Source organism: Scatophagus argus, chromosome 7 (genome assembly GCF_020382885.2).
Source record: "Scatophagus argus isolate fScaArg1 chromosome 7, fScaArg1.pri, whole genome shotgun sequence".
Classification (NCBI taxonomy): Eukaryota; Metazoa; Chordata; class Actinopteri; family Scatophagidae; genus Scatophagus; species Scatophagus argus.
The window spans coordinates 8,088,608-8,116,604 of record NC_058499.1 but is presented as its reverse complement, the minus strand read 5'-3'; the positions used below and the strand labels follow the sequence as shown (position 1 = coordinate 8,116,604).

The 27,997-nt window shown below is 41.4% G+C and overlaps 1 protein-coding gene across 5 annotated transcripts; it reads right to left on the bottom strand.

Annotated features, from left to right (window-relative positions):
* Positions 1 to 12: 12 nt before the first annotated feature.
* Positions 13 to 27,339, bottom strand: LOC124061532 (CUGBP Elav-like family member 2). 5 transcript variants are annotated; one of them, XM_046393425.1, is made up of 14 exons: positions 26,953 to 27,339; positions 18,559 to 18,755; positions 15,012 to 15,094; positions 13,084 to 13,132; positions 12,395 to 12,529; positions 11,385 to 11,464; positions 10,046 to 10,207; positions 8,536 to 8,599; positions 7,747 to 7,884; positions 6,528 to 6,653; positions 5,824 to 6,000; positions 5,459 to 5,605; positions 4,662 to 4,845; positions 13 to 3,707 (listed from the first exon to the last, which is right to left on the bottom strand). In XM_046393425.1, the coding sequence occupies exons 1-13, from the start codon at positions 27,021 to 27,023 to the stop codon at positions 4,718 to 4,720; spliced, it is 1,557 nt and encodes a 518-aa protein (XP_046249381.1). In that variant the 5' UTR covers positions 27,024 to 27,339; the 3' UTR covers positions 13 to 3,707; positions 4,662 to 4,717. The 5 variants fall into 5 exon arrangements, with proteins under 5 accessions (XP_046249381.1, XP_046249383.1, XP_046249379.1 ...); XM_046393427.1 differs by having other exon boundaries at positions 5,459 to 5,602; XM_046393423.1 differs by having other exon boundaries at positions 6,528 to 6,656; positions 26,953 to 27,338.
* Positions 27,340 to 27,997: the final 658 nt, after the last annotated feature.

The window sequence follows — 27,997 nt, the reverse complement described above, 5'->3', positions numbered from 1 at the left end:
ACACAGTCCATATTAGGGGATATGGTTTAATTTGGAGACAGAGGCAAAGAAACACACCACACATGAACAAACACTGACCAAAAAAGAACACAGAGTCTTTCGGCTACACACTCCGCTATGGGAAAAAACGGAAAACTCTACACAGGTAAAAAAGAAAAGGAAAAAAGCAAGGCTCAAACTAAACAGATACTGTAGTTAACTGTTCAACTAAGACAATTATTCACACAAGTTGTCAAAATCCTGATGACCATTAAACTATGTGGACAGCACAAATACTAACATGAAACTTACCACGATTTAGAGGATCCCAACCCCCCCGAAACGGAAACTGATTAACGAAGTGAGGGACATGTAGAGATCAAAGTAAAATAAAACAAAAAACAAAAAAAAGAGACCAAAACAAAAGAAAAAAAAATTGCTGGACACCACCAAGAGGCCGAACTCAAGACCTGGTCAAGGCGAGGCCACATTGAGAGGCCAGACAATTTTTTTTTTCCAATATAGATTTTTTTTTTCTTTAATTTCCAATATAAAAGCTTCACTGGTACAAAATACATATGAACAACCAGTTGTAGAAATTGGAAAGCCTGTTTGTCTTTTTCTTCTTTTTCAAATCCCACCCAGTTTCAAAAAATTCATATTGACTGAACAGAAAAAAAAAAAAATCTACTGTATGTATAATACAGATCACATCAAGATGCACCCACTTTGGCTTTCATCAAGACAAGATAAAACATCTATTAAATTATTGGTGGAACATGAACAAAGTCCTACCGATTATCAGACAAGAAAATAACGCAAGATTTTTTATTTTTTTTTCCTCTCTTTTCTTTTGGATCAAGACAATATCTATAGAGATGCAAAGCTACCACACTGTCAGAAAATAGCACTTCAGAATATGAACACGCAGAACAAAGAAAGTGATTGTTAGAGCTTGAATGGGATTTGTGATGGAAGCCCCTGAAGTGAGTCAAGTTCCTGTTGGGACTGTACATTGTGCTTTTTCTTTTCTATTTTTTTTTTTTTTTTTTTTTAAATCATTCACAGCAACACTTCACTACACACTGCATTATCTCCATAGATCTGCAATCATTTCAGTGTTTGACACAATTTTAGCATTCAAAAGATCTTAATAATATGGCACCCAAGTCGTCTTTTCTTGAGTTTCAGCTCGTCTTTGACACAATGAGTGATCGATTGTAAAGTGTTACAGTATACATGTGTTCACACTCACTAAGAAAGGAGGTTTAACCTTCAAATGTAGAGGGAAGTTTATTGTTTATCTACAGTTTTTTTTTTTAAAACCAGCTGTTCAAATCGAGCACATCACAATACACATTTACCAATAACTCAACACAGAGTGGGGGCACATGAGCAGGTGACAAGAGCCTTCATGACACTGGCGTTAATAGACAACAAAAAAAAGGCTAACTGCAGCAATCTCTAAACCAAGGCCTAATAAGGATGTGTAGGCAGTTTCTATACGTATATATGGCACTTTGAATATTGTATTGCATTTGGATAGAAAAAACACACTGTAAAAAGCACATGCCCATATTAAAAAGTGAAATCAGTGGTACCTTGAAAATGTTGGGATTGTAGTCACTCTCACTCACACACTCTCACACACGGCATTCTGCAAAAATGATTAGCTCCCACTATTGTGCTTAACGTTACCTTACAAAACTACAACTTTCCTCGAGCACTGGTTCAAATTTGGTACCCTTTAATTTCCTTCTTTCTTTTTTTGGAATATTTATGCGGTTTGAGAGAAAAAAAAAATCCAACTGAAAAAGGTCAAATGGTGACAATTGTGCATTTTGTGTCGTAATCCTGTGTCAGTGTCCAAATTCACACACGCCCACACACACATACACACAAAAAAAAAGCCCCTGAGTTGACAACTCTTTAGCGCCATCAGGTAAGCAGTTTTAGGGAACCCTTCTTCTTTGGGGGTGAAGTGGTTGTTATCTTGTGGTACAACAGACAAAATACCACCCCGGTAAAAAAAAGTGTAAACTTCGTGCTGAAACAATGGAATGTACTTGTAAACCAACACTGTGGTGGATTTAGCAGGATTAACGTGCTGTGCATTGTGTATAGGTGATATTGGAAGTCACTTAAAAAAAAAAAAAAAAAATTAGCAAAAAATTAAAATTGGAAGAAAAAAAAAAAAAGCAAGCGTGAGTGTGTTTATAAAATGTGCAGAGACCCACAGGTTGTGTGTTGTGTCCAAGTGATCTCTTCTTCAGGGGCTCCCACATTTGCAACTACAGGAAGAGTTTTGTGTGTCGCATTGTTTGAAAATGTGTGTGTAACAAAGAAATTTTAAAAAAATATGGTAATATTACAGGAAAGTATGCTGTATGAATTCAAAACACCGAGTTTAACACATGGGCACTTTAAGAAAAAAAAAAAAAAAGACATTGTCTGGCATCTGTATGAGTAACAGACAGTGTAAATCATCTTTCAACATGAGGCATCCAAACTAAACCAAAGTGAAACATCCATTAATTAAATTATTAATGAGAAATTCACAGAAATTCAACAAGACGTACCGTGGAAGTTGAACGCAGGAAAAAAAAAAAAATTAAGTCTACATACTGTGAAAAAAGTAGTTTTTCCTCAGAAATTGAAATTACAATTAATGCAGAGGAATTTCTTGACTTAAAGTGGGTTTTTTAAATTTACCAGAAGTGACCCTCAAGCGGTCACACTGATCAAACTGATTTTTAAGCCTTATTTAAAAATGTACACTGAAGACACCCCCCACCCCCCGACACAGATGACATAACAACATAATCTACAAAAAACCCAAAGTTTTTCCTGGGTTCTGTTAGTTAAACTTCTATAGCTTCAATGGTATAAAATATAGGTAATCTAAGTGTGCATTTAAACCACAGATTGTCTATTTGTGAATCAGTTCTAAAAAAGTTGACTCATGTCGGTAGTCATTTCTCTAAACAGAGCAAATGTACCTTTTATTGTGCCATCAATAGTTCAAAAAAAGGTAAATACACAGGGTATTTTTGTAAATGGAAAAAAAAAAAAAGAAAAAAAAAAAAGAAGTTAAATAGCCTTGGTGTAAATCTTCACACTGCCCGCAAAATGTAGAGATCATTACAGAGCACTGAGAGGGGTTTTACGATTCAGACTTTCAAAAGTGTTGGAAAGTGGTCTGTAGCATGTTTTTTTTTGTTTTGTTTCGTTTTTTTTTTTTTTTTAAGAAGCCAACATATTGCTAATGGCACCAAATAGCACAGATGTGTGCCAATCCCTGTATTCAACTTTCAAGTGAACTTTACTGAGAGAGGTAAAAAGAAAAGCAACATAAAAAACAATGCTAAATTAAAAATAAGAAATCCCACAGGTTTTAAAACATTTGCAAAAAAAAAAAAAAAAAAAAAAAAAAAAAAGTCTCTTAAATGAATTCAACGCAGGTATGTTTTCACATTGATTTGTTTGACCTCTCTCCCACCTGTCACATTTCTATATAGAACAACAACAACAACAAAAAAAGAATATACATGCAGAAAAATCAGGTTGAGCTAAGGTCAAGGGTCAGTGGGTGGCCAGGTATTGGTCAGGCGAGCTTAGAGAGACATCACAGACAATGGTGGGATGATGAGGCCAGGAGTTTGGCTTGGCTTTCAACATCATGAAGACATGCTAGGCTAATGATGAGCAAACAGGCATGGAGATTTGTTCTAAAAAAGGAACAAAAACACAAAAGGAAGAGGGAGACAGGGAGAGAGAAAGAGAGAGAAAAAGAGAGAGAGAGGACAAAGAGAGGAGAGAAGAGAAAGTTAGGGGCACAGCACAAGAATTGTTTAGCCATGAGGCACAAAAACCAACAAAAACAATGCCAATCACCACATACAATAAGGACAGTGCGGTAAACAACCCCCTTCTGACCCCCAACACACAAAAAACAATACACAGATTTAAGAAAATGACACCACTAGGACATATGGCAGAGACTCCAACATGCACAAACTGTATACTTGGCACCCAAAGGGATCCATCTAGAGCCAGTCCCTTGTGGGAGACTTGGAGGATGGATGGAATTACTGGAAGAGGTTGTTAATAGAGAAAAGAGAGAGGTAGCCTAGCTCAACATGGCTTACAGAGAGAAAGGGTGGGAGACAAAAAAGGGCGAGATGGAGGGGGAAGCAAAGACTTAGAGTGCAAAAGATTTTCACATTAAAAAAAGACAAATGAGCGAGACAGACTACATGTTAAAAAAAAAGAAAAAGAAAAAAGAAAAAAAAAGCCAAACGCTGGTTGAAGCTGTGGGTCTACATGTCCTGGCTTCAGCCCTTCAACACAAAACCTGATCCTTAGTCAACCTGTCTAGCTTGACCTGAAGGCAATGAAATGGCATGGAAACACACCGGATGCTCTCCACTAATTACAGTGACACAAAATACCTCCAGCAAACACTGACTCCAGTGATAGTCATAAATAATCATATAATTTAAAATATTTAATTCGACGCAAATTACATGATAAAACCGCAGGAATGAAATACAGTAAAATCTGGAAAAATCATTGCAATCATTTTTTTAGGAATAGACTGAGTTTCCCTCCTGTGGTGGGCTCCTTTCCCCCTTCCCCACCAAGTCTCTGCTGTGGTGACCTTGGCTGGAGGGTGAACTTACCCTAGCAGTGCTAGCAATAGAGCTGGGAAGGGGGGGGGGAGGCCCCGGGGCTAGGATCAGTAGGGTTTGCTGTCGTTCTTGGAGCGCTTCAGCTGAACCTTCAGCCTCTTCATTCCAATCTGGAAACCATTCATGGCCTGGATGGCAGCTTGCGCGGACACAGGATTGTCGTAGCTGACGAACCCTGAGAACCAAAAGGTGGAGGACACATGTTAAAAACTTATAAAGAGCAACTCAACACCCGGTTTTAACTTGATCGTAATCCTTCGCATCACAACAAAATCCATCCAAGCTTTTCAAGTTACAGCTCCAAACAACAGTTCTATAACTAGAGAGAGACAATATGTAGTAGAACACTGAAAACACTGATCATCTGTGGCAGTCACAAAGAAAAAAAAATGGAGCTCTTCCTACAAGTAAAGCCACAGGGAATTTAAAGTGATAAGGGGCCTGTGCAGAAACCTAAAAACACTGTGCATTTTCCTGTGAACACTTGGGGAGGGCAGTGTGTCAAAATGAGTATGATCATGAGGGAAAAGGACCTGTGATCACACAGGTTTGAACTGTGCTGAAAGACTCACTGTCACACTAAGACTCACACATTTGCAACAAAGAAAACGAGAGAAATGCAGAAAAAAATAAATTTGTGCAGGGACTGTTGCTTGCTATAGACCAATATTTGTTCAGCTTTACTTCAGTGGGAGGGCAGAGTCTCGCGAGGACATTCATGGTGGCACCGTGGCAACGCAATATCATAAGTTGGCAAAGAATATCAATTAAATATTACAGTGCCTTACCAAAGCACTTGCTCAAATTGGTCTGTTTGTCAATGAAGACTTTGGCAGAGACCACATTTCCAAAAGGCATAAACATCTGCAGAAGATCCTGGTCCCCAAACTCCTGTGGCAGGTGGTAGATGAACAGGTTGGCACCCTCTGGCCCTACTCCATTTTGTAACAAAATCATAAAAACTCAAGTTAGATTCAAAATTAGAGAGCAAACATCTGTAGATTTAGTTCACTGTCAGGCTAATCTTTTTCAGACAACAGGTGAAAAATGATGTTACCAAAACAGACTGAAAAAAAAGTGATAAAAAAAAAACAAAGAAATTTTTGAAGACCTGATGCCATAGTGTGTTGTTGAGAGCTGCAGAGGTACTCACCTTCCTTCTGGCTGCCTGCAATGCTCTGCTGCAGGAGGGACTGGCCGTAAAGGGAGGGCAGGGCGGAGGCTGTGTACTGCTGCATCCCTGAGTAGGCTTGGGTCAGAGCGTCCATGGAGCTGGCTGCTGACCCGTTGGCCATGGAGGCTCCCAGGCCTCCATTCATCGCCCCCATACCTGTAAAACAGGACCAGTGAGTGTGCTGTACATTCAGAGCGCAAACATTTTACAGCTTGTGGAAAATTATTTTGAGGTTGGCACTTAAAGCAGCACTAAATGTTTTGGCCACCAGGGGGCAGAAACATCTTTTACAAAACAGCTCATCAGGTTGTGGCCACGTTAATGGATACACCCATACAATCTAATCTACAACAGCTATGCCGAACATCCTACCTTTACAAAGCTTATGGACAGTTTTTTGTTAAAGTGTTGTTACTGAGGTTGCAGGTAGTGGTGATGTTGTGCCACGCCATATTAGTAAACAACAACGTCAATAATAAACAATTAAATTAATACTCATCAAAACTGATCATTATTGTTCTTAAAAAGATGGAATCCATGACTGTAACTAATACAATGAGCACTGAGTGAATGTTTAAGGTAGCATCTGCCAGTGGCCAACAGAACAGAAGCTTTTTATGTCTTTCTGCCACACTGAGGATAATGTGCAACTGTCGGGGACTATTTAAAAAGGACATTCTTACCACTGACGCTGTTGGTGAGAGCGTTGAGGTTGAGGCCCACAGAGGTCCCAGTGAGACCCTGTAAGGTGCCCAGAGATGCCAAGGTGTTCATGGCAGCACCCGCGCTGGACCCCGCTGTTGTACCGGCTGCTGAAAGACAATAAAGAAGACAAACATTAGCACATTATTTTAAAACAGGTTTCAAAGAAGATGGGACGTTGTATAAAATATGAGTAAAACACAATGTCATAACAGTACGAAGACAATGCATTTCGTGTTTCATCTCAACTTCACAGATTTTTTATTTTGCTTTGTAAATGTACACTCATTCTGAATTTATTGCTAGCGACACATTTCCAACAAGTTGGAAGAGGGGTAACGAAAGACTGGGAAAGTTGTGAAGTGTTTAAAAAGCACCTGTTTGAAACAGTTCACAGGTAAAAAAAAAAGTTCACTTGCAACACATGATAGTATCCTGACTATGAAACGGGCGTCCTCGAAATGATCAATCATACACAAGCAAAGATGGGATGCAGATCGTCTCTTTGTGAAACACGTGATTGTCTAAAGGATGTCACTACATGGGCCCGAGGACACTTAAAAACTAATGTCAGCAAACACAGTGTGTTTGCAAATGGTTACATTCTATTTTTATTTATGTTTAATACACAACGTCCCAAACTTTTTGGAATCGGGAATGCACCATCCTGGCATCAAACTGTTAGCTATGAGAAGACAACACAGCAGTGAAGGACAGTTAAAAATCTGTCACTTAAGGAGAAGAGGTCATTACTGCAGCAGGGATATTCTAAACTCAGACAGATGGAGCCTATGTATATTTACACAGATTAAAGGGAATTGGGGAGCCCTCATAAAATTTTATGCATGGGTGATTAACCTCATAAAATAAATGAGGAATCACTGGGTGCCATTAGGCATATAGCAGAAGAGAGAGGTTTGGAGAGCAGCTGGTAGGTAGTACCACAGCAACAGGAGGATTATGTTAAAATGTATATTTATCTGAACGAATATTTACATAGAATTAATTGTATGTGAAGAGTCATGCCCAAACAAAGTCAAAAACTTAGTGAGCAAGACATCTATAAATGAAGTAGTCAGGCCAAACTAAAATATCCAGGATCACGAACCCTGCCAGTGTTTGATTCACACTGGCTGCCTAATACTGTATGTACAGTACGTGAACGCAGTACAAATTCAGCTCATGTGAGAGTTTGATTACCTGGACTGGCCAGGGCTCCCAGGGCTCCACTGTTTGTAGACAGCGCGCTGGTGGAGGTTGGGCTGCCAGAACTCTGGGCTGCAGCTGCAGCAGCAGCTAACGTGGCCAAGTTCTGCAGCTGAAGGGGATTCACACTCGCTGAGACAACAAAGAAAAAAAGAGGTGATTAGCAAAGACTAGAAAATTTATGCTTAAGCCCTCACCTCACAGGCCTTTCCAAAAGGTTTTAAGACAGATGACTCAGAGATAACGTTTCATTTTTAACTACTTCTACCTCCAAACAATACCCAACTGAAGTACTTCAGTTGGGTAAACTTGTTACATTGTCACAATGAACAGTAGTTCACTGTTTAATGTTTTCCCTGAGAGTAACTCAGTCCCGCTGTGTGTTTAGCCTGCTGTAAGATGGCTGGGGGATGACAGGACAAAATTTGAGTCCTGCACTACGCTATGGCATTTTAGCAGCATGTAGAAAAACTGTCTTGCGTGCCGATTTCATCCACCTTCATACAGACCACTGTTTTTTCTCGCAGGTCTATTGCTTTTTAATTTGACCAAGTCTTGGTTATGTGCTGTGTGTGTTTGTCTTTAAGCAGCTTGCACAGGCCTAGAATAGCAGCACTGATTATTAATGTGCCACTGATCTGAAAGAGTAATGTGATTTACTGCAGTTAAACCCACGTGGGTGTAGAGCACTGAGTCACAAGGTTGGTGACATGAAAAGTGTCGGCTTGTACAATGACAGAGGGTTACTTAAGAACACCTCAATATCTCAAAGGATGAACTCACCTCCAAGCCTCTGAATACCATTGAAACTGCCTTGGTTACTGGTAGATGTAGCCTGTTGGAGCAGCTGTTGAAGAAAAAGAAAGAATCAAACATGGGACACACAGTTAGGGCTCAACTGCTCAACAGTGTAATTACATTTCCTGTCTAATTCAATTTGCAAACAATGTTCAATTCAGTTCTACTATTATACTGGAAATGTGAGGACAACGATTAGATGTTATAATCTTGCTTTCCCCACAATCACCTTTTAATATGTGATGCTTAGTTCTGTTTGTTTGTTAAGAAACAGAATCCATTAGTGATTTGGACCCCATTCAAACAGGCCAATTCCGGAGAATCATATCCAGATAAAACATTCATTTACACTTGAGATTTGTGATTTAGCCTGAAGAGATGCATATGTGTGGCAGGTTAAAATCCATCTTTGTTTTCCGGGATTAAATGTAAAACCACAGTCAGCTCTCCTCCACTCCAGGACGAAGTGATTAGGCACCTGAAGATGACTGGCTAGTGTTAAAGTGCAGAAGTTATTCTTCTGGCATTTTTGGTCACATTCCAAGCATTGACACTTTTTCAAGTTCTGGCTAGAATTCCTCTCCAGCCTGTTCTTTGGATGATTCGTGCAATGTGTACAGAAACCATTCATTTTAAGAAAATATTAACAAATAACTGATGTCTGGTTTGCTTTTGCTACGAAATCCCTCCATTTCCCTTTAGTCATGTTGTATGTGATATTTGGATTGATTTAATTGCAGCTCAAACATTTAAGTCACCACTTAATGTGAATTTAATAGTTTCAATACCTCTAATTTTCCCTCCCAGAAACACTGACACCTGAGTCGTTCATGTAATGACCATATTTAAGTCACATGCTCGTTGTCTCTGAATGGAGTTGACACATGCAAGTCACATGCTACCGTCTTTGAGCAAAAGCACAAACTGAGTGAGACAAAATACTCCTATTCAGAGCCAAAGAGAATGAGTTTATAGTTCAAGTATGAACATTGTGCACCGTGTCATTATTATAACATAACCTTTTGCTTATTTGTCTTTTGCAGCATAATACTGTTTATATGTATTAAGCCTACGATAAGCTAATCCTCTTCTGACATTTTATTTTTTCCAAAGCTTTGAGGCTTTATGTGTTGTAGACAAAATGGCTGCTGCATTTCCACCTAGAACAGTTCCTGTTCAATAAGTCCATATTGCTGATAAAATCCTACCTTTGTGAGACTTTAACTTTTTTAGCATTTGTCTAGAACGTGTGATCTGCTCATACCTGAATCTCACGAACACTGTAGTTATTATATGACTAAAGTATTGCCTTATATTGTGAGGTAGTTCTGCTTTTTCTCTCCACCACACGTGTACACGTGCAAGGAGCCCATATTGTCAACATATGGCTCAACCACGAATGAAGAGACTAAAACTGTACCATATGATAACACATATGTATTACACATATGTAATTGCATAGCTCAGCAGGGCTGCATGCTTGAGCAACACTTACAGCCAGGTACTGTGGTGTGAGAGTCCCCAGGCCAGTCAGGTTTCCCCAGGTGGAGGCGCTGTTGAGCTGCTGGATCTGCTGTACTAGCTGCTGCTGCAGGCGCCGCTGCTCCTTATCTCTCTGTGTGTCTGCAAACTTCACCACCAAAGGTGAGGAACATCCCTGAAGCAGTGAAGAAGTCAGGGACATTAGACCAATTTAGAAGCACACAGAAGAATTCAGAGGTTATTTACTGATGCAAGGATACAGTAATGCAAGGACTGTTTTTCAAAAGGGGGGGGGGTCATCTATGCCTCAAAACATTTTTTTTGCCTGCTGCATTCTTATCAAATCTAACACACAGAGGACATCTGCCATGCACTGCTGGGCCATGCCACATTCCAAAAAAGGGGCACAGGATAATGCTGCAGACAGTGAGTCTTATTAGCGCTCTGAGGAGCTGAACTGAGTCCACAGACAAGCAGACAACAGATGGAGACAACACTTATAACATGAATTTAAGTGAAGATGTGTCATCAGACATTAACAAGAAAAATGTATTGCAGTACACACAATCTTACAGACAGACAGTCACATGGACACGGGGCATGCGGAGCAAAAGTATTTTGAGAATTGAGAGCCAGACAGGGACCAGACTGGACAGGGAAAATGGCTTCTGAACCAGCAGCACCTCCCATGGCAGCTGAGCATTGGGGAGGTTGTAAGGTTATAGGTGGGCCCCCCCACTGGGGCCTGTGTTTAATCTGGTAGGAGGAGTGTTATGTTTGGTTGGGCTCCTAATTAGACTTGGTCTGATACTTCACTGGGGAGCCTTTGACCTGCTAGCTGTCAAATTACTGCTGCTCCACTTACACTAAGACACCACTGGCTACATGATGAGATGGACCCAGTTTCTGAAGAAATCTAATATGCTCCAAGCTAGGTTAATTCTTTGTTAACCTATTTTTGTTGGTGTGGGCCCATTTCCCTGTGGTCCAAAATATGGATTGATTATGGCAGACCGTGATGGCCAGGCTCTTAAAATGTTATCAGAATCAATAAAATGAGATGCATTTAGTTCAGCCAAAAATTAGAGATGGCAGTAATTCTCGCCGTGTCCTGTTAGCTCGGGATTCAGCGGCTATCTAAGAAACGATGTTACAAATTTTGTTCAATTATTTTGCAGAAGACAATATAATTTTGCAATTGGCAAGAGTGGTTTTGGAAATGACTCATGCTCTGTGATGAATGGACGCCATCCGCTTGGACAGGTTCTTCATCTTTCCAACACAAGGGGGCAGCAGAATGTATGAGGGGGAAGAGGGGGAAAATGAGAAATAGGTGCTAAGGGGTACAGTACCTCCATAGTCTGAGAGTGATGCATGGTTTTGATTGCATTCTGTGCCATTGCCCTGGTAGCAAATGTGACAAACGCACAGCCTGTAGGGGGGGAACAATAGGAAAAGGGAGGGAGGGAGGAGGGGAGGGAGGGACAAGAAGAAACAAAACAAGACAAAAGGTTTGGACAACTCGTTATGAACCCCAAAAAAACACATTACAGTACAGAGAATGGCAACTCCCAAGCACACAGAACCACCCTCACTGGTTAGCACATGGAGAAAGAACACAACAAGGAGAACAGTAACACGTGTCACATGAGCACAGTGATCGACGGATTAAATTGCCACCCACAAGGTTCGACTATGTGGTGTCACGGTGAAACAGTGAACATGATTATATACACATAAAATGCACACAAATAGACACTGGAAGGCTTTGATTTGGTAAAGTATGTAAGATCTGTAAACATCAAAGGGTATTATGGTCTATTTCAAATTGCCGTTACATTGTGCAAATTTGAAAAAAAAAAAAAAGGCAGAAATTCATGGCCAACTGTCTATCTAAGGTTTAATGGTATACATCAACACAAGAGACTCGTGCTGACTGCTATATGAGGCTTTATGCTGTAGAAAGCTATGTAGGAGATGCAACGACAGACTAATTCCAGCCTTTGTAGAGTGTGATGAAGGAGGCGGTAAAGGAGGAGCTGAGCCGAGCCGAGCCGCCTGCCAGCTGAGCCCACGAACACCAGCAGCCAGCGGTTGCCAAGGCGACGGGCCATTGTGCCGGGCAGCGAGTGCGGTGGCCCTTCACTGTGAGATGTGGAGGCTGAGTGGAACAGTGACGGCAGGATAAGACTATGGGGATGGAATGGGTGCCACTGGAGGTGAATAGCACTTCATTTGTGGGTGGAGGGGGTTTTGCAGGAAGGGGCCAGTATAAATACTTGATGAGAGTATTTACTCGGCTATGCTAAAGGTGCCGGCTGTGAGTCCAAGAACACTGTGCCTATGCTGAAAGCACACCTACCTCGGCTCTGACCATCTGGCCCTCTGAGAATTCGGCACTCTTCGATCTGTCCAAAAGATGAGAACATCATCCTGATCTCGTTCTCGCCATATTTCTTTGAAACCATTCCGATGAAGAGTTTTCGGTCTTCTACCGCTGCAGAGGGATAAAAAGAGAACAGCTATTCAGTTAAACCCAAACAATTATGGAACTATGAAAGTGGCAGTTTCATCAGGCGTTAAATCATGCGGCTCTTGTTCAAGCTCCCCCTTTGTCATGCTGCCACATTTTCTGCCTCTCACTCAAGGTGCCAGCCTCTTGGTACAGATCTCTGCAACTTACAGCTTTGTTTTCCTCAGTGTCTACTTCTTTAGAAGGATGACTGTATCATCCATTTGTGGTCTCCTCTGGATCCACTGTACCTGCTCTACTCTTCTCCCCTTGGTGCCTTTTAAAGCCTTTAATCCTCCTAACCCCTGACACTATATGGAAATTGTGTATTGCTGCACATTCACCGAGCGAAATCTTTCTCAGCCCTTCATATTATGGCATTAAATAGAGACGCAATCTGGCCCTCCTTTCTTTTAAAATCTCACACCCCATTTGTCTTGGTTAAATCTTGCTCTCCAAGACTTTTTCCTCAAACATCATCTGTGTACGCGCTCATCATTTGGCTGGTGTCATCCTGCATTTCACATGAATTCACTTACCACTTGTTTTCTCACTGTCAGCGGGTTTCATCTGAATAGGATGATGCATCTGAAACAAAGGGTAGAGAAAGGGTTAATAGCGCATTCATAACCATTATAAAGTATGCAGATGCTTGGCCTCGCAATCTCTCAACACAAGGGTCTCATATCTTCACTTCACACCCCCATTTTGAAGCATTTCTCCCTGCTTCTTGTTTTCTTCCCTCATTCTGAAACCGTCATCACTCACCACTGCTAGATTCAGGAGGAAGTGTCTATGAGTTGATGGCAGGCATCAAATTTTCTAGTATCCAATTTCACTTCTAGCTGTACAGTAGACCTGTGATTGATTCTTCCCACCGACATCCCTTCTCCTCCTTAGATCAATTCTACAGTGATGGCTAACAAGCAAGCCAGTTCTGTATTGCTTTCAAATGTACACTGAGTTTTAGTTTTTGGGATAATACATTTCTTTACCCCCTTACAGAGAATTATATCACATACAAACAGATTTAGGTGTGGCAAATCTATGCTCTGAAAAATCTCATTTCAGTCAGCCTAACATCTCTGAACATGGTGCTCTTTCTCAAGCTGTGTATGTGAGAAAGTGGATGCAGAACAACTGCTGTCAAGGATCTGTCATTTCATATCATTTTATGAACACTTTTGTCCAAAGCAACTCATAGAGCTCCAAGTGAATATATTTTTAGCATATTTACCTGCAATGTGAAGTGATAGAGAGGCAATAATTCTAGTCGTGAGATGCCTGAGCAGGTTGTACTTATGAAAAGTGGTGGGTTTGTTTTTGACAAGCACTAAAGAGAAGCAGACAGATGGTCTGCTCAGTATGGGTACTGGCTAGCGTCACTGACCGAGGAGAGCAAGGCACAGAAGGGAGAGAAATCAGGAACAGGGGAACAAGTTTTTTCCACTGACACGCAAACCAAACTCAGTCACTTGAAGTCAATGCCAGTAACAGTATGACTGGGGATTGGGATTCGAGAGCTGAGCTGTTAGACCACACTTTATTTGAAATGTCTGGCTGATTGATAGCCCTCCAGTGAAGAGCTAGGCCTGTAAACTCAGCCTACTCATTTATCAACCTCGTTCAATATTTACCTGTAACCTGACTGATGGAGGCTCCTTTTCCAATAGACTGGGATATTGACTTAATCGACGGCCGGAGTTGTTTGGTATAGATTTAATTGATTGGAATGAGAGTAATTTACAGTGGTCTATAGGCAGGGCAGATTTGTAAAGGTTTAAAAAGCAATTGCACTTATTCCAGTTGACTGGGCTTTAATCTCTCTGGATAAATCAGGTAAGGAATTAAGAGACCACACTCACTCTAACCAGGCTGCATGCACTGCCTAAACAAAAACAAAAAAAAAAAAAAAAAAAAGAGAGACTTCAACCTGCCTCCCTTTATACCACAAACTTTCTGGAAATAAAAATGAAGATGTGTATCAAAGATTCATGAAGACAAGCATTAATAATTTGTTCCACTTTGTGGCATTCGGGTCCTGTGCCTCAGTGAGTAACCTGCTGCCTGGTCAAGCATGCTTTACTTATGTGTTTGTGTGTGTGTGCGCATGTGAGAAAGAAAGAGAAAGAGAGAGAGAGGGAGAGGGGAGGGAGGGCGGGAGAGAGAGAGAAAGAGAGAGAGGAAAGAGAGAGAGAGAGAGAGAGAGAGAGAGAGAGAGAGAGAGAGAGAGAGAGAGAGAGAGAGTGGGAGTTGAGGGGGTCAGCTGGGTTATCAATTCACTGAGTTGAGGTTCAGGGCAGTCCTCGGCATGCTGTTAATGCATAGAGGTCGCTGATATTTCTCAGGCCAGACAAGCGTCCAGTGAGCCGAGAGCTCATTATCGGCCAGCACACAGCTCACAGCCTGCACCAGGGATGTAGAGGGGCTCAAGCAGCTAAAAGCAGCCCATACTGTGCTTACTCACCCCACTTAAGGTCTTTATGTTGTGCAGTGCATTCTGGGCCTCCAGTGCAGCTTTTCTTGTATAAAAAGTTACAAAACAGCATCCTGCAGAGAGAGAAAAACAGGGACAAACAATGGGTGGGGAGGGAAGGTGACAAAAACAACATTAAAACGCAGCACGTACAGACAGTAAATGTAATTCTACGACTGCTGCAGAGCAGGAAAAATACTAAACACATAAGGTATGTTCTCTACATATCACATGTTACACATGTTAGAAACATGTGACAGGATATTCTCAGTGTCATCAGTTAGATGGTGCACACAGCTCTTGTAGGAGCTTGCAGAAAGGACACTGGTATGTAATGAGATAGTTGAAGGCTGCTGTGTGACATGGCCGTAGAGATGACCACAGGGCTACAAAGCTGTCAGGAATAACTGATGTACTGTCCATGGGTAAACACAGCCCGGGCAAGCCAGGGCACAGTAGTAACACATCAGAGAGAGTGGTGCCGCATTACATAAGAATCCAATCACATATATATACAGGAGGCATGAAAACAGCACAAAGAGACAAAAGAGAACAGGAGTGAGAGTGAGGAAGAGGAATCATGGGAGGGGATAGGAGTGGTGGGGGAGGGGGGTGAAGAAAAGAAGAGCGGGGGAGGAAAAAAAAAAAAAAGCCTCTCATCCTTCCGTCCCAGCAGACCGCCAGTGGCGTTCCAGCCTGTCAGTTTCACTGGGCTGGGGAAGTGGAGCACTGCAGCGTCTCTGACCTACATAGTGTGTATTATGCTGTTACTGGAGCTCCCAGGCCGCGGGGAGGGCTGTTGAACTCTAATATGCATCGAGCTTCTCTCTTCTCTCTCACAACCAGCTGAGCTCTCTCTTTCTCTGCTGCTTAGCCCTGCCTCCAATTTACTGGAGCTAAATAAACCATCCAGAGAGACGTGATAGTTATCAGATGATTTTTTCATGACCTGCAGTAGACGTGACCTAAAAAAACATCACAAAACTGATGACTCCTCAATAGATCCGTGGCAAAGTAAACAACCAAAATGGAAGTGGGATTACAACAATTTTGACGAACAGATCAGACAAAAGCAAGATTGATGGCATATGAAGAAGATGAAGGGTGTGTTGTCTGCCATGCAAATAAATATAAGCCAGAGAGCATCAAGCCGTCATGGTTTGATAAAACTGCCCCCATTTCTCCCTTTATGAGTGGGACTACTGGGAAAGAACAGCAGCGAAATTTATGGGTGTGGGGCTGTTGCGGCAGCATATTCACCTCACACGGGCTGTGTGATTCAGAGACCACTGTGATCAGGCCAGATTATCTATTAGAATACATTAACATAGCATTAACATGTCAATAGGCCATCACAGCTGACACTCCACACAGAACAGGGATGGGTTCTGCTAGCAAAAAAAGAGGGAGGGGGGGACTTTGAACTCTACAGCCTCCCAATGAACTGCACAGTGCTGGCTGTATATTTATATGTGCACAGCATAGTAAGGACCCTGAAGATTTTCTGGTACATCTTTAAACAGACTCAGGGTTATTTTGTGACAACTAGATGTTGTGTACATATTTGTAAAAAGGCTCATGTCAATCATGAGCTGTCCTGTTGACAGGACTGGGGCTTTTCCACATGTGCATGCTTGGTTTGACTCTGTTCATCAACCCAACACGGCAGGGATTTGCATTTCCATCTCCATCACAACTGAGCTACACAATTGAAGGTGTGTCTTTAACTGACGACACACTGCAGCTCCTCATCTAAAATCTCATTGTATCCTTTTCCTAGTGCATTCCCTGCAGTATTAGTGTAACAACCACTAACAAAACCCAACTAACTCAGCATCAAAGGCATTTAATTTCCTATGAAGCAGCAAAAATAGTGAGTGTTTAGTTTTCACCAGCATTAAGTGAAAATCCCCTACTGCTGAAAGCAAACAATGATGAAATTGTAAAATATGGCAAATATCTTTAAGTGCAAACAGGGAGGCGAAGCTTAAGTATAGACAACAAAGATTCAGCTAGAAGTACTGAGAGCTGAACACACACAGGCTTTTAAATACGTCTTTCTCTCTGGTTTCCTGTGAATAAGTCACAACACACACGATTATTAGAGGGGGAGAAGAGGAGGGGTGTCACGGCTTGGCCGCAGTTGACTAGACGTCACCGCAGTCCACTTGGACATGGCTGTCTCCCATTAGCAGGGTTGCTGTCAGTATATCTTATTTGTATAATAAGAAAGGGCAGACACAAGAAGTCAAAAAGACAAAAAGGCCAGCCTGCACTAAAATTGGTAAAAATAACAGATTCACCAGACCGCACAGCTTGTCAGGTAACACTCTTAGCCTGCCTCCACCAACAATTTTTTTCAGACTCAATCAGCATAACAGCAAGGAATGAATAATGTAAGTGGTTCTGGACACACCTCAAGAACTACAGGTGATGGTTGGCTTGAGACCTTTAACAAAGGCCCGAATGGCCCCGGACAGCTCGGTCTGGCTTAGCGTGGCTGTGAAACCACCAGTAGAACAAAACAGGCTCCATTTAGACGTAGAGTCCAGCATCAAACAGTCCCACCACATTAAAACCTCGGAGTGGATTAGTGCCTTTAACTATCGTGAGTCATCAAACCATCAAGGGAATTGAAATTTGGGTGGTGTTGTAAAGCCAGGACAGTTACATCAGGGAAACAGCCGTTTATTTTATTCACCTGCAGTTAGTTACAGGAGACTGAGCACTTCCAGTGGCACTTTGCAGCTCTCTGCAAACAGCGGGCTTCCACTTCACTGTCTTCTCTAATTGCAGCCTAAACTGAATTGCTCAGCTCAAGCATCATTTCTAAGGTGAGCGCATCGATAGATGTCTTAATCGAAAATTGCAGCTGAGGTAACACTTTCTTCATGCAATACCATTTTGAAATGACAAAATAAAAATAAATTCTATAAAGCAGGGCTATGGAGAAAAGGTGTCATGTTTTAACCCTGAAACAAAAAACTATTGAAACATTTCATCTGTAAGAGCAAACACGGCTGCACTGCATGTGCAGACAAGCAATGCTGTGCATTGCCTAAGGGGAATACGCTGAAACATGATGGCAGATGATGTGGCAATAACAGAATCCGTCTATTGTGGCTGACCACTAAAACCCAGGTAAATAGGACAATGGTGGCCATATAAGGGTCCAAGTTTCTCTGTCCTTCTAACTACTGGGAGGTATCCAACCAATATTTAGAGAGGCCAATTCACTTTAGCTGTAACAAACATTTTAACTGAAACAGAAAATAATTTACTGTATGTAAATTGTAAAAAGGTGTTAAAAACATGTACATACCGAGACACCCCCCCCATGGACACACACACGTGTCCCCATAATACAAAACTGTTGAAGGCAAGCAACTGCACAGATTATCAACTTTAAACGCTGTATTTCTTGATTATCAGTTAAAGCAGCAGATTAAGCAAATTACCTTATTATCTTAAATCTGGCATTCACCAACCTCTGTAGCAAAACAGACCAAACAATCACGAAAATAATTTCTGACTTTACCTTTGCTCTGGGGAGGATTCTGGGTGCGATCACGGAGGATGTTGATCTGATGCACAGCTCCAAATGGCTCAAACAGCTCTTTTAGTTCGGTTTCTGACCAGGAGCGTGGGATCTGTCCCACAAACATCTTGATGGAGTCTGGGTCTGGCTGGTCCAAGTGCTCCAGCGACCCGTTCATCTTGCTGCCGTTGCCGTTGCTAAAAGAAACAACAACAACAGCAAAAAAAATCTGTTACTCGCATCCTGCGGCCTAAACAAAACTCCTTTTTTAAGTTTAGTTGGATTGACCAAAATGCATCAATTAGGCAACAAGGACTACAGGATTACTCAACACCTTGATTTCAAAAACAATGTGACACATTTACACAATCTCTAATCTAACCTGTGGTCAGGAAGATGGCATTTGAAAGATGGAACTTTATTGATGTAAATGAGATTAGTTCACTTTGGGTTTTTAAAATATCTAGGATGTAATTAAAAGTCTTAAAACTAGAAAAGGACACTTTTTAACTTCAGGGGAAAATGGTCTGTTTCACCAAGATATTTCTTCATTTCATTAACTGTAGATGATAATGTCACAATAATGCTGCAACAAGAAGTTCCAGCGGACCTGAAAAATGTAATACTGAGTGAGAAGTCAAGTCTGTCAGAAAGTTAACACACCAGCGTGTTACACTTTCATGTAAATTAAGATGTCAGAAAAACACGCGAAACAAGTTCAGAGAGAGGGTTAGGACTAATTATCTGTCAAAGAATAAACACCAGGCAGTAAAAACATCACCATTTTATCAAGGGAAATACACAAATATTGTTGAGTTTGGTCTCAGTATTTTAATTTTAGTTTACCAATTACTTTTTGAAATGCATGGTTTGCTTTCATACTTTAATTCTAACAACTTGTATAAAAAAATAAAATTAGCGAAATACAGTTAACAATAATACAGTAATACAATTAAGAGTACAGCAATAGCTGCCACGCATTTGTCATACCAGTGAATTAACCTGAGGAGCACTTACATTGAAATTTTAAAACAGTGACATATACAGTACATTGCGATATAAAGGCCATATCGCCCAACCCTGACGGTGAGTGAACAAACAACAATATTTTGGACTTTTACACTACAAAACAGTTACAAAGATTTTTTTTAACAACCGCAAAAAGACAGATGATCAGAATCTCCTTTTAAAAACCCCAAACACTACCTACCTTGTTAGACTTGCTCTCTCAGTGAACTGACTGACTGACTGACAAATTTCTGACAAAGAACCAAAGGGTTTTTAGAGCATGAAATCCTTTGTAGTGTGACAATTTAAACATGTGTACACTGAAGTAGATGCTGAAACAATACATTGTAAACAATAATGGACTCTAACCTGCATAGCTAACAACATGCCGACCAACAATGTAGGTGGCTGGGGAAGTAGTACAATAATGGAGATGAGTGAAATACCAAATCGTGCCATTTTCCTTTCAGGCGAGCCTCAGGGACAGAGAATCAATACCCACCAGTGTACCTACAACTACAGCACCTTTGTCTCACTCACACACAAAATCAAGCACACAAACATTTCCTGACAGGGGTAGAGGCGCTGGAAAACAAGAATGAGGCCAAAGCTACAGCCGTTAACGATGCATGCTGTTGCTGAGAAATCATATTATGGATAAAGCATCACCCAAACACACGATGTGGTACCACAGAGGATCAAGATGGGCCACAACTGCAACACAAAAGGTGTAGATCGTGGTACTGAAGATGTTAAGAAAAATTCTTACAACAAAATCGTCAAAGCAAGAATGACAAAAAGATACACTAATGTAAAAACAATTTTGCACACAGACCTTTGGACGCGAGCCATCCATCTTTTACAAATTGAGCCCAGCCGTTCTGCAGAAACACCAAACTCCTTGAGGGACTTAAATGACATACTAACAAATCACACTTCTGTTCGTTTTCTTCTGAAATCCAACTCCACACCTCAGTATGGATGTTGTTTTTTTCCCCCTTGGAAGCTGTCAGTACATTCAAATGATAATAAACAAACAAAAAAACAACTCCAGTGAAACAAAAGCCTCTCTCCACCCAAAAAAAAAATGGTTGAGTGCACCCCCCTCCCACCAGCTCCAATAGCTAAACGAAAACAGCACTGCAGAGCTCTAAACCTCCAAGAATCGCTGGTTAGCAGATAAAGATTTTGCAGTACATCTCCTCCTCAGGCGCTTTGGCGATGGTACAGAGAGTAACCTACAGCTTCTTCACCACAGCAGGGAAACAATCACATATTGTTCCCCCATGCTGGAGAACACTATTCGCCGTTCCTCTGCAGCACAATGGGCCAAGTCAGAGAGATGCCTTGGAACACACTGAAGGCTACGCCTGCTAAGGCCACAGCACTGGTGGGTGACACCATTTGTCCAGTTTTGTCAGTGGCACTCCGACGCCATTTTGCTGAGGGCCCTTTGATGGATACATCACTGGACAAACAGCAAACCTAACTTGGAAAAAAAAATGGATTTGTGTCACAGCATTCAAAAACATGAAGGCTCAGGATCAATTCCTTTGAACACAGTCTCTTTAACTATCATTAAATTCTTAAAAACAGTTGAAGTCGTGCATCATCTTTTCTAAGACTGAGACTGCTGCAGGGAAATGTAATTGTAGTAATACATCATTTGGCCCACCCACACAAAAATGATTCAATTACTGCAAAAAATACCTAAAAGTCATACATGAATATTACTTACAATCAAGTAGTAATTCAAGTAATATAAGTATTACTCAAGTAATTCAAGTAATAGAAATCATTGATTCAAACTGTCTACTCTTTTTGTTTTTTAACCAGGGATCGATAGATTTTTTTGAGGTCCAATAACAATGACTAGTGATCAAGAAGAAAAGGCAGACAACAGAATTAACAGTTAACAATGTACAATTTACTTATGTCAATTTTGCTGCTACTTTACACCTCCACTCCACTACATTTTGAAGGTTAACATTGTACATTCATGACTGATTCAGCTCAAATGTGTCTTAAAGAAATAGGTCAACATTTTGGAGAGTAGGCCCATCTTTCTTACCAAAACATGGATGACAAGATAACACTCTCATAGTTGCTCATAGTAGCTCAAACTAGAACTGGGGATAAACTGGCTTGATTTGAAGGTTAGAAAATCCATCCATGAGCACTTCTAAAGCACAAGATGTTACTGCACGTGGCCAAGTAGTGGTCTGGATTCTTATCTAACTCTTATTAGTGCATTTACTAAAATGTCGAACCATTCCTTTAAAGTCATTAACTAAAGCTAGCCCTGCTAGTTTAGGTAGCACAAAGCTCACAGCTGCCTACAGGGATAAGTAGCTGCCAGCTTGTCAGTTTGAACTGGCACCTGCTGATCTAAAGTAGTATTCATCGCTGGAACTAGAGTGTCAAGCCGTTTAAGCAGCATAATGTTTTGTCAATAGAGCAGTGGCTTTTTGCCAATACTGTCAACAAACTTCTCACAGTAGGTTCAGAAAGCCAGAGCAACCGGGACATTGCTTCAGTAAAAAAAAAAAAAAAACAATTTAAATTTCATTCACCTCTTGTATTGAGGACACCAAAAATCCTCAAGACACCATCTCTCAAAGTCAGAGCAAATAATATCTATGTGGCTTGATAACACTGGCCTACGTGAGGAAATATTTTTAACATAAAGCCTGGATTACTGACTTTTCCAGCCCAGTTATATCAACAGCAGAGGCCGCCATCTGTTAAATCATTGTATCCATGTAAGAATTTTTCCAATCACATTCACATTATTGGCACATTATTGATTAGGCTACTGACTCAAAAGTACCATAACTGATTCCGTCAATACTGCCCAGCTCTGCTCCCTTCACCACCCAGCAGAGAGCTCCTAGGTAGTAGTGATGATGTTTTTTGCAGAGCTTCCACAAACAGCCCTGCGACATGGCAGCTCATCGTGCACCGAGACGCCCTGCAGCAGCTGACGAGTCGTTCGGAGCCACAGCCATGACAGTTGCATGCTTACTGCTGCACCACCCATAAAAAACTGGTGATTTATCTGGACCATGTGTCTGTCCGGTTGGGGAGCTCTGACCGCACAAGTATGCCAGCAACACTTTCGCTGTGCCCATAATAGAAAGCCAGCCAATTTGCCTAGTAATGCACATGATTTTGAAAGCTCAGCGTTGTGTGTTTGGACATTGCTCATCCCTAAACCATCAGGAGTCACAGCAGCAACACTGTCATGTGATTTTGTTTTGTCACAGATGGAAAACAACCTTGCTGTTTCCCACTACTTGTGGTCCCTTAAATGCATTAATAAAAACCACTGCTATAAATGGATTTGGGACTTTCTATATCAATTAAACCATCACAATGTTGCTTTAATTACAATACTGGTCAAACATGTTTTGTTATGAAAATGTGACATGGTGATTTCATCCTGTTTAGTGTAATAGACCAAAACTCATTTGCCTTAGGCTATTTTGGAAACCAGCAGAACACTGCTGTTGTGCTTTATTGGGGATGAAAAAAACAAGTCAAAGTTCACATGACATGGACTCTCATAACACTTCTGAGAAAAGAACTGGTTCATTGAAACAGCTGTTTGAAAGTAATACTCTCAAAAAATTGAGTTGCTTTTTCTTTCAGGAAACCAGTGGACTTATAAGCTGATTCAACGAGACACAGAATGCCCCTAATGCCTTGGTAATATCTTTGACAGCTGTCAAGTAGAACATAAGGCTCTCTCCTCTAGCGCAATCTATTTTCTCCACTACTACAAAAAGACAGAATATTCTTTGAGAGGATGAATAATGTTTCACTAAAGTGGTGCAAAAATATCGAACCGACGGGCTTGAAGTTGCAACTTAAAGAACTAGTCACAGACAACAAGAGGATTTACAGAAGGGCTGGCTGCTGTAAGACTACTGCGCCAGGATCATTCAAACTCAGGTAGGAAAAATAAATAAATAAATGACAATCAAGAGAGGGAGAGAGAGACAGCGCTTGAGGCCAGAAAGCAGAAACAGGAGGACTGTGCGTTAGTTGATTTCCCTACCAAGTGGTCGATCCTAATCAGCACACTGTGGTTCTGATGAGAAGTTATTAAAATATTGTCCTCCTGGCATTAACTCCAATTCAGCTCAATATGGCTTGATTTCATTGTTTCATTTCCCCTGATGAAGACAGACATGTTCAATCAGCCTCTGAATGGGCTGCATGTTAACAGACGGTCAGCATCTGATGACAAGGCCCGCCCCATTAGCTCCATAATCACAGCAAGTGTCCCCAGCGGTAATGGATGACACTACTAAGGCAAAGCTCATGTGAACGAACAACCAAAAACCCAACCAAATAAACTATGCTCACACCTCTATCAGGGTCATATGGAGCATAAATTTAAATCATCAGGTGCAGCTCACCGGAACAGGCAGCAGCCTTACCAACGCATCTCAAACGAAGAGATAAACAGCCCGCTAAAAGCAGAAATTACACTTGATTACTTTGACAGGTGGCGCTTGCTGCCCTGACTTACTCAAATCATCCATTATCCTAACCTGTGATAAGCAACAGAACATCTTTAACACAAACCTCCTTACTAAACATGCAATTTTTTGCTTTCAGTTCAACAAATGCACATTTTCTATGGTTGCGTCAGAAATCACTCCCTCACTCACTACATCCTATATATTATATACCAATTTGTATATAATACAGAGAATACTATAGAGAGAAGAAGAGTAATTTTGCACACTAATGAAATGGTGGACATTTACACAGTGCAATGTATAGTAATAGTAATTTCTGAAACAGCCTTCAACTGCACCCAGAAGCTTTCTGCTCAACAAAGGCATTAATCAATCTAAAAGAGAGGATCTCTTGTTGTCACATCCCCTCAATCCAATCCATTACTGCCATACTTGACTTGTCCACTCAAGCTGCACTTCCTCAACCAAACAGATGATTCCACTTCATGTGGACTGCGGACACTGACTTCTAGGTCACAAGCATGCCAACCAGAACAGTGTATAATCTTAAAATTTCATGTTAATAGATATCCAGCTTTAGAATCATAAGTTTAAACATGCCATAACTTATTCTGCTCCAATAAAATACCTCTAGTTTAGACTTTTAACAACCAACCACACACAAGTAGCAATTTCATGGACATAGTGGGTGAATCTGGTCTTACATAACCCTGTCCTACAATATCTTTTGCAAAGCTTGCAGTGGAATGTGCTCAACCTTCGATCACACCACCCCACATAGGGGACATTATTATGAACCTTCCGAGCCTGAGCATGCAGCTTCCTGACAGTCAGTCCTGTAATTACTGCTGTTCCAAGCTAGCGCCAGGAGAAGAGAAACAGGTGACAGGCAAGACCAGAGCCTTCCTAGTCTTGGTCTACAACATCTGGCTGCATGGCACACTCCCACCACCGGTGCCACCCTCACTGTGAAGGGAGAAAGCAGAACAGCTGGCCCGAGCAACCCCTGGACCCTGTGCCAAGATCAGACACTTTGCACAGATCAACAACTCCCCTGCCACAACAAAAGGGATCACTGTGACGCTTAGCTTACTGACATAGCACTACGGCTGTGTCGGCTGCCAAAGGATCACACTTAAGCCCTGATAGTCACTCTCACTGTCAACAATCAGAGGGATAAATCAATCAAATACAGCTGAGGCAAGATCTAATCTCCAACTCACTGTACCAAAGTCCCACATGAAATTAAAAAAAAAAAGCCAAAAGCATTCATTTCAAGTTTTCCTCAAATTGGGATTATAAATAATGGAGAGACTGCAACATTTTTTTTTCATGAACAACTAATCAGCTCATTATTTTCTCACTTAATCAACTGTTTGGTCTACAAAATCTTAAACAGCAAAGCATCCAACACAATTTCCCTAAGCCCAAGTCTTCAATTTACCTGTTTTATCCAGCTAACACTCATAATGATAAACAGATTGCCAAATAAGAATTGGCAAATCCTCATAACTGATTAAATTGAAACTGATTAATGTTTGACATGTTGATTGAAAATTTGAATTTAAATGATTAACAAGTTATTTTTTGTAAGTCGACCGACAGTAGACGATGAAGAATAAAAGACTGACTTCTAAGTCAGCGTTACAAACACCACTAACATAATTTAATGCCACAAGTAACGAAAATGGGCTGAAGAAACACCCTTGCAACATACATATGAACGTGATATTTTATTTAAATCAATCGACCGGGCCCACTTTGCTGCAAAAATAACATTCCTGGTAGTCCAAATATAAAATTTTTAAAACACTCTTGTAAAAGCAGATTCTGGTTTTGGTGATGTGTTTTGTCAAACGGAATTAGCTGACATGTCAGGAGGACGGAGTTATATTATGGACCTCTGTGCTTGGTGAATGTCTTTTGTTCCTTGTTTACATGCCCTATCACAAGACGCCCATTAACGGCTCAATAATGTAGCAAGCCACGTGTTTTCTGTCGTTCCGTAAGCACTTTACAGTCAAACATGGACGGAGGGACCAGTGCCTGTGAGCTGAAGCTAGCGATGCTAGCTAGCTCGACTGTTAGCACAGAGGCAGGGAGGGACTGGGAGTGCACCACGCAATCCGAGCTCATAGCCCGTGTGCTGCCTACAAACAAGATTCATTTGTAATATTGAGATCAATAAAAACTGAAAAACAGGCCGATACCAGATCCGTGAGTGAGTATTTTACAAGGAAACCCCACGCCAACTTAACACAGTAACTATTCAACTCACTTCCCATTAGCCAGTTAACTGACTGATAACTGCCCTAACTACCATTTCGACTGAGCACACGTCAACGTTACTAAACTTGTTCAGTTGCAACTACGCTAACTAACTGAACAATAAAGGTGGTGCTGTCTTTGTTCAACTTGGGCAACACAAACGGACACCCTGTTCTGACGGTTTTGAAAAACTAATCGATGTTTTTCTGGACTGATACCGAAACGCGTGAGCTCCGGAAACACATGTCAGTTGACTATTGTGCCCCGCACAGTATCCGATAGCAACGCAAACTGCGTTTTCTTCCAGTCACTTCGAGTAATATATGTTAGCACAGATGATATGTGCTTAGTCGTATTTAGAAGTGGCGCTACATTCACTCAACTGACTTCCCCCGTGGTTATATTCATTATTATGTAACTTAGACAAACTGTTTCAACTCCAGGTGAGCGTACAGTCAGTGTCGGCATGATTAGCAACGTTAGCATCCCTGTTGCCAGTTAAGCTAACGTTAGCTAACTCCCAACTCGCCCTGAAATGAGTTGTTTGATCCTTCTCCGCGAACAGTCACAGATGTTTGCATTTTGCAGAGACGGCAATGCAACGTACATCGATAGTTGGATTACTTACATTGTGTCGCTCGAAGTCATTAGCCGACTTTCGGCCAGAGGGTGGAAATCCAGGTTGTACGTCGAAGTCATGCTCAAAAACAACGTCTATCTAACAATGAGAAGCGACGTCCGCTCACTCGCAAGAGGCTCAACTCCGGCGAGACGGCGATAAGACGAAGCAGAACAGGTGCAGGGAGGGGGCGTCTTCTTCAAAACTGCATGAGAGAGAGAGAGGGCAACGATATCCGCCTTATTCGTCCCTCCTAATTTCTCTCTCGTCCCCGGCTGAAATAAATTCAAGGCAAGCGGCTGTCACACTACACACCGAGCTGCAGCAGCAGACCAGAGGCGTGGCCTTCTCAACAAAAGTATGAAACCACGCTGCTCCCTGCTCCTGCTCAGCAAGCCTCACCGCGCTTCAACCTCATGTAAAATGACTGTAATGTCCCTTTAGGGGCTGGCACGTGGTTTTATATAGGGAGTTTAGTGACCTGTTCGTGGTTTATGATGTCTTATCTGCTGTGGCATCACCATTATATTCTCACAATGTGATTTTTATATATTCTTCAGCCTATTAATACAAATTGTCCAGGTTTGTATGTGTAGGGACGTTAGGCTGAGGATGAGTCAGGGATCTAATGATCTTCATTAGAGAGCCATTTAAAACGTTTAAAAATAGTACCCAGATCATCACCACCGTGATTAATAATCCTGCTCCTGTTTCCATAATTTCTCAGGAGTCTAAATTAGGAACCTGGCTTGTTTTTATTGGATTAAGCAAATAAGCAAGACTCTTTCCAGCCTGTTTGCTGCTTTGCATTGGGGATCCATTCATATACCTCTCCCAATCAAAAGTGAGATGGTTAAAATGTAGTTTTTCTTGCTGTCTTGCTTTTCCTCAGGGTCATAGGTCATGTTCCCTTTTGTGTCGGGCTGTTGTCTCTCTGGGGGAGGGGGGAGCCGATCTTCTTTTGTTGTGCTGGACTTGCAGGGTGAGGCCTCTACTCTTGTGGGAGGGGTGGGGGGCTGTTGTCAAGTACTGTTTGCCATGGCAAAGAGGCAGG

Coding starts and splice junctions, on each gene's coding strand:
- LOC124061532 (XM_046393424.1), bottom strand. CDS start 27,023: ATGACTTCGACGTACAACCTGGATTTCCACCCTCTGGCCGAAAGTCGG. Junction 12,530..13,083: donor TGACAGTGAGAAAACAAGTG/GTAAGTGAATTC, acceptor ATCCCTCTGCAG/CGGTAGAAGACCGAAAACTC. Junction 11,465..12,394: donor GCCAGATGGTCAGAGCCGAG/GTAGGTGTGCTT, acceptor CCCCCCCTACAG/GCTGTGCGTTTGTCACATTT.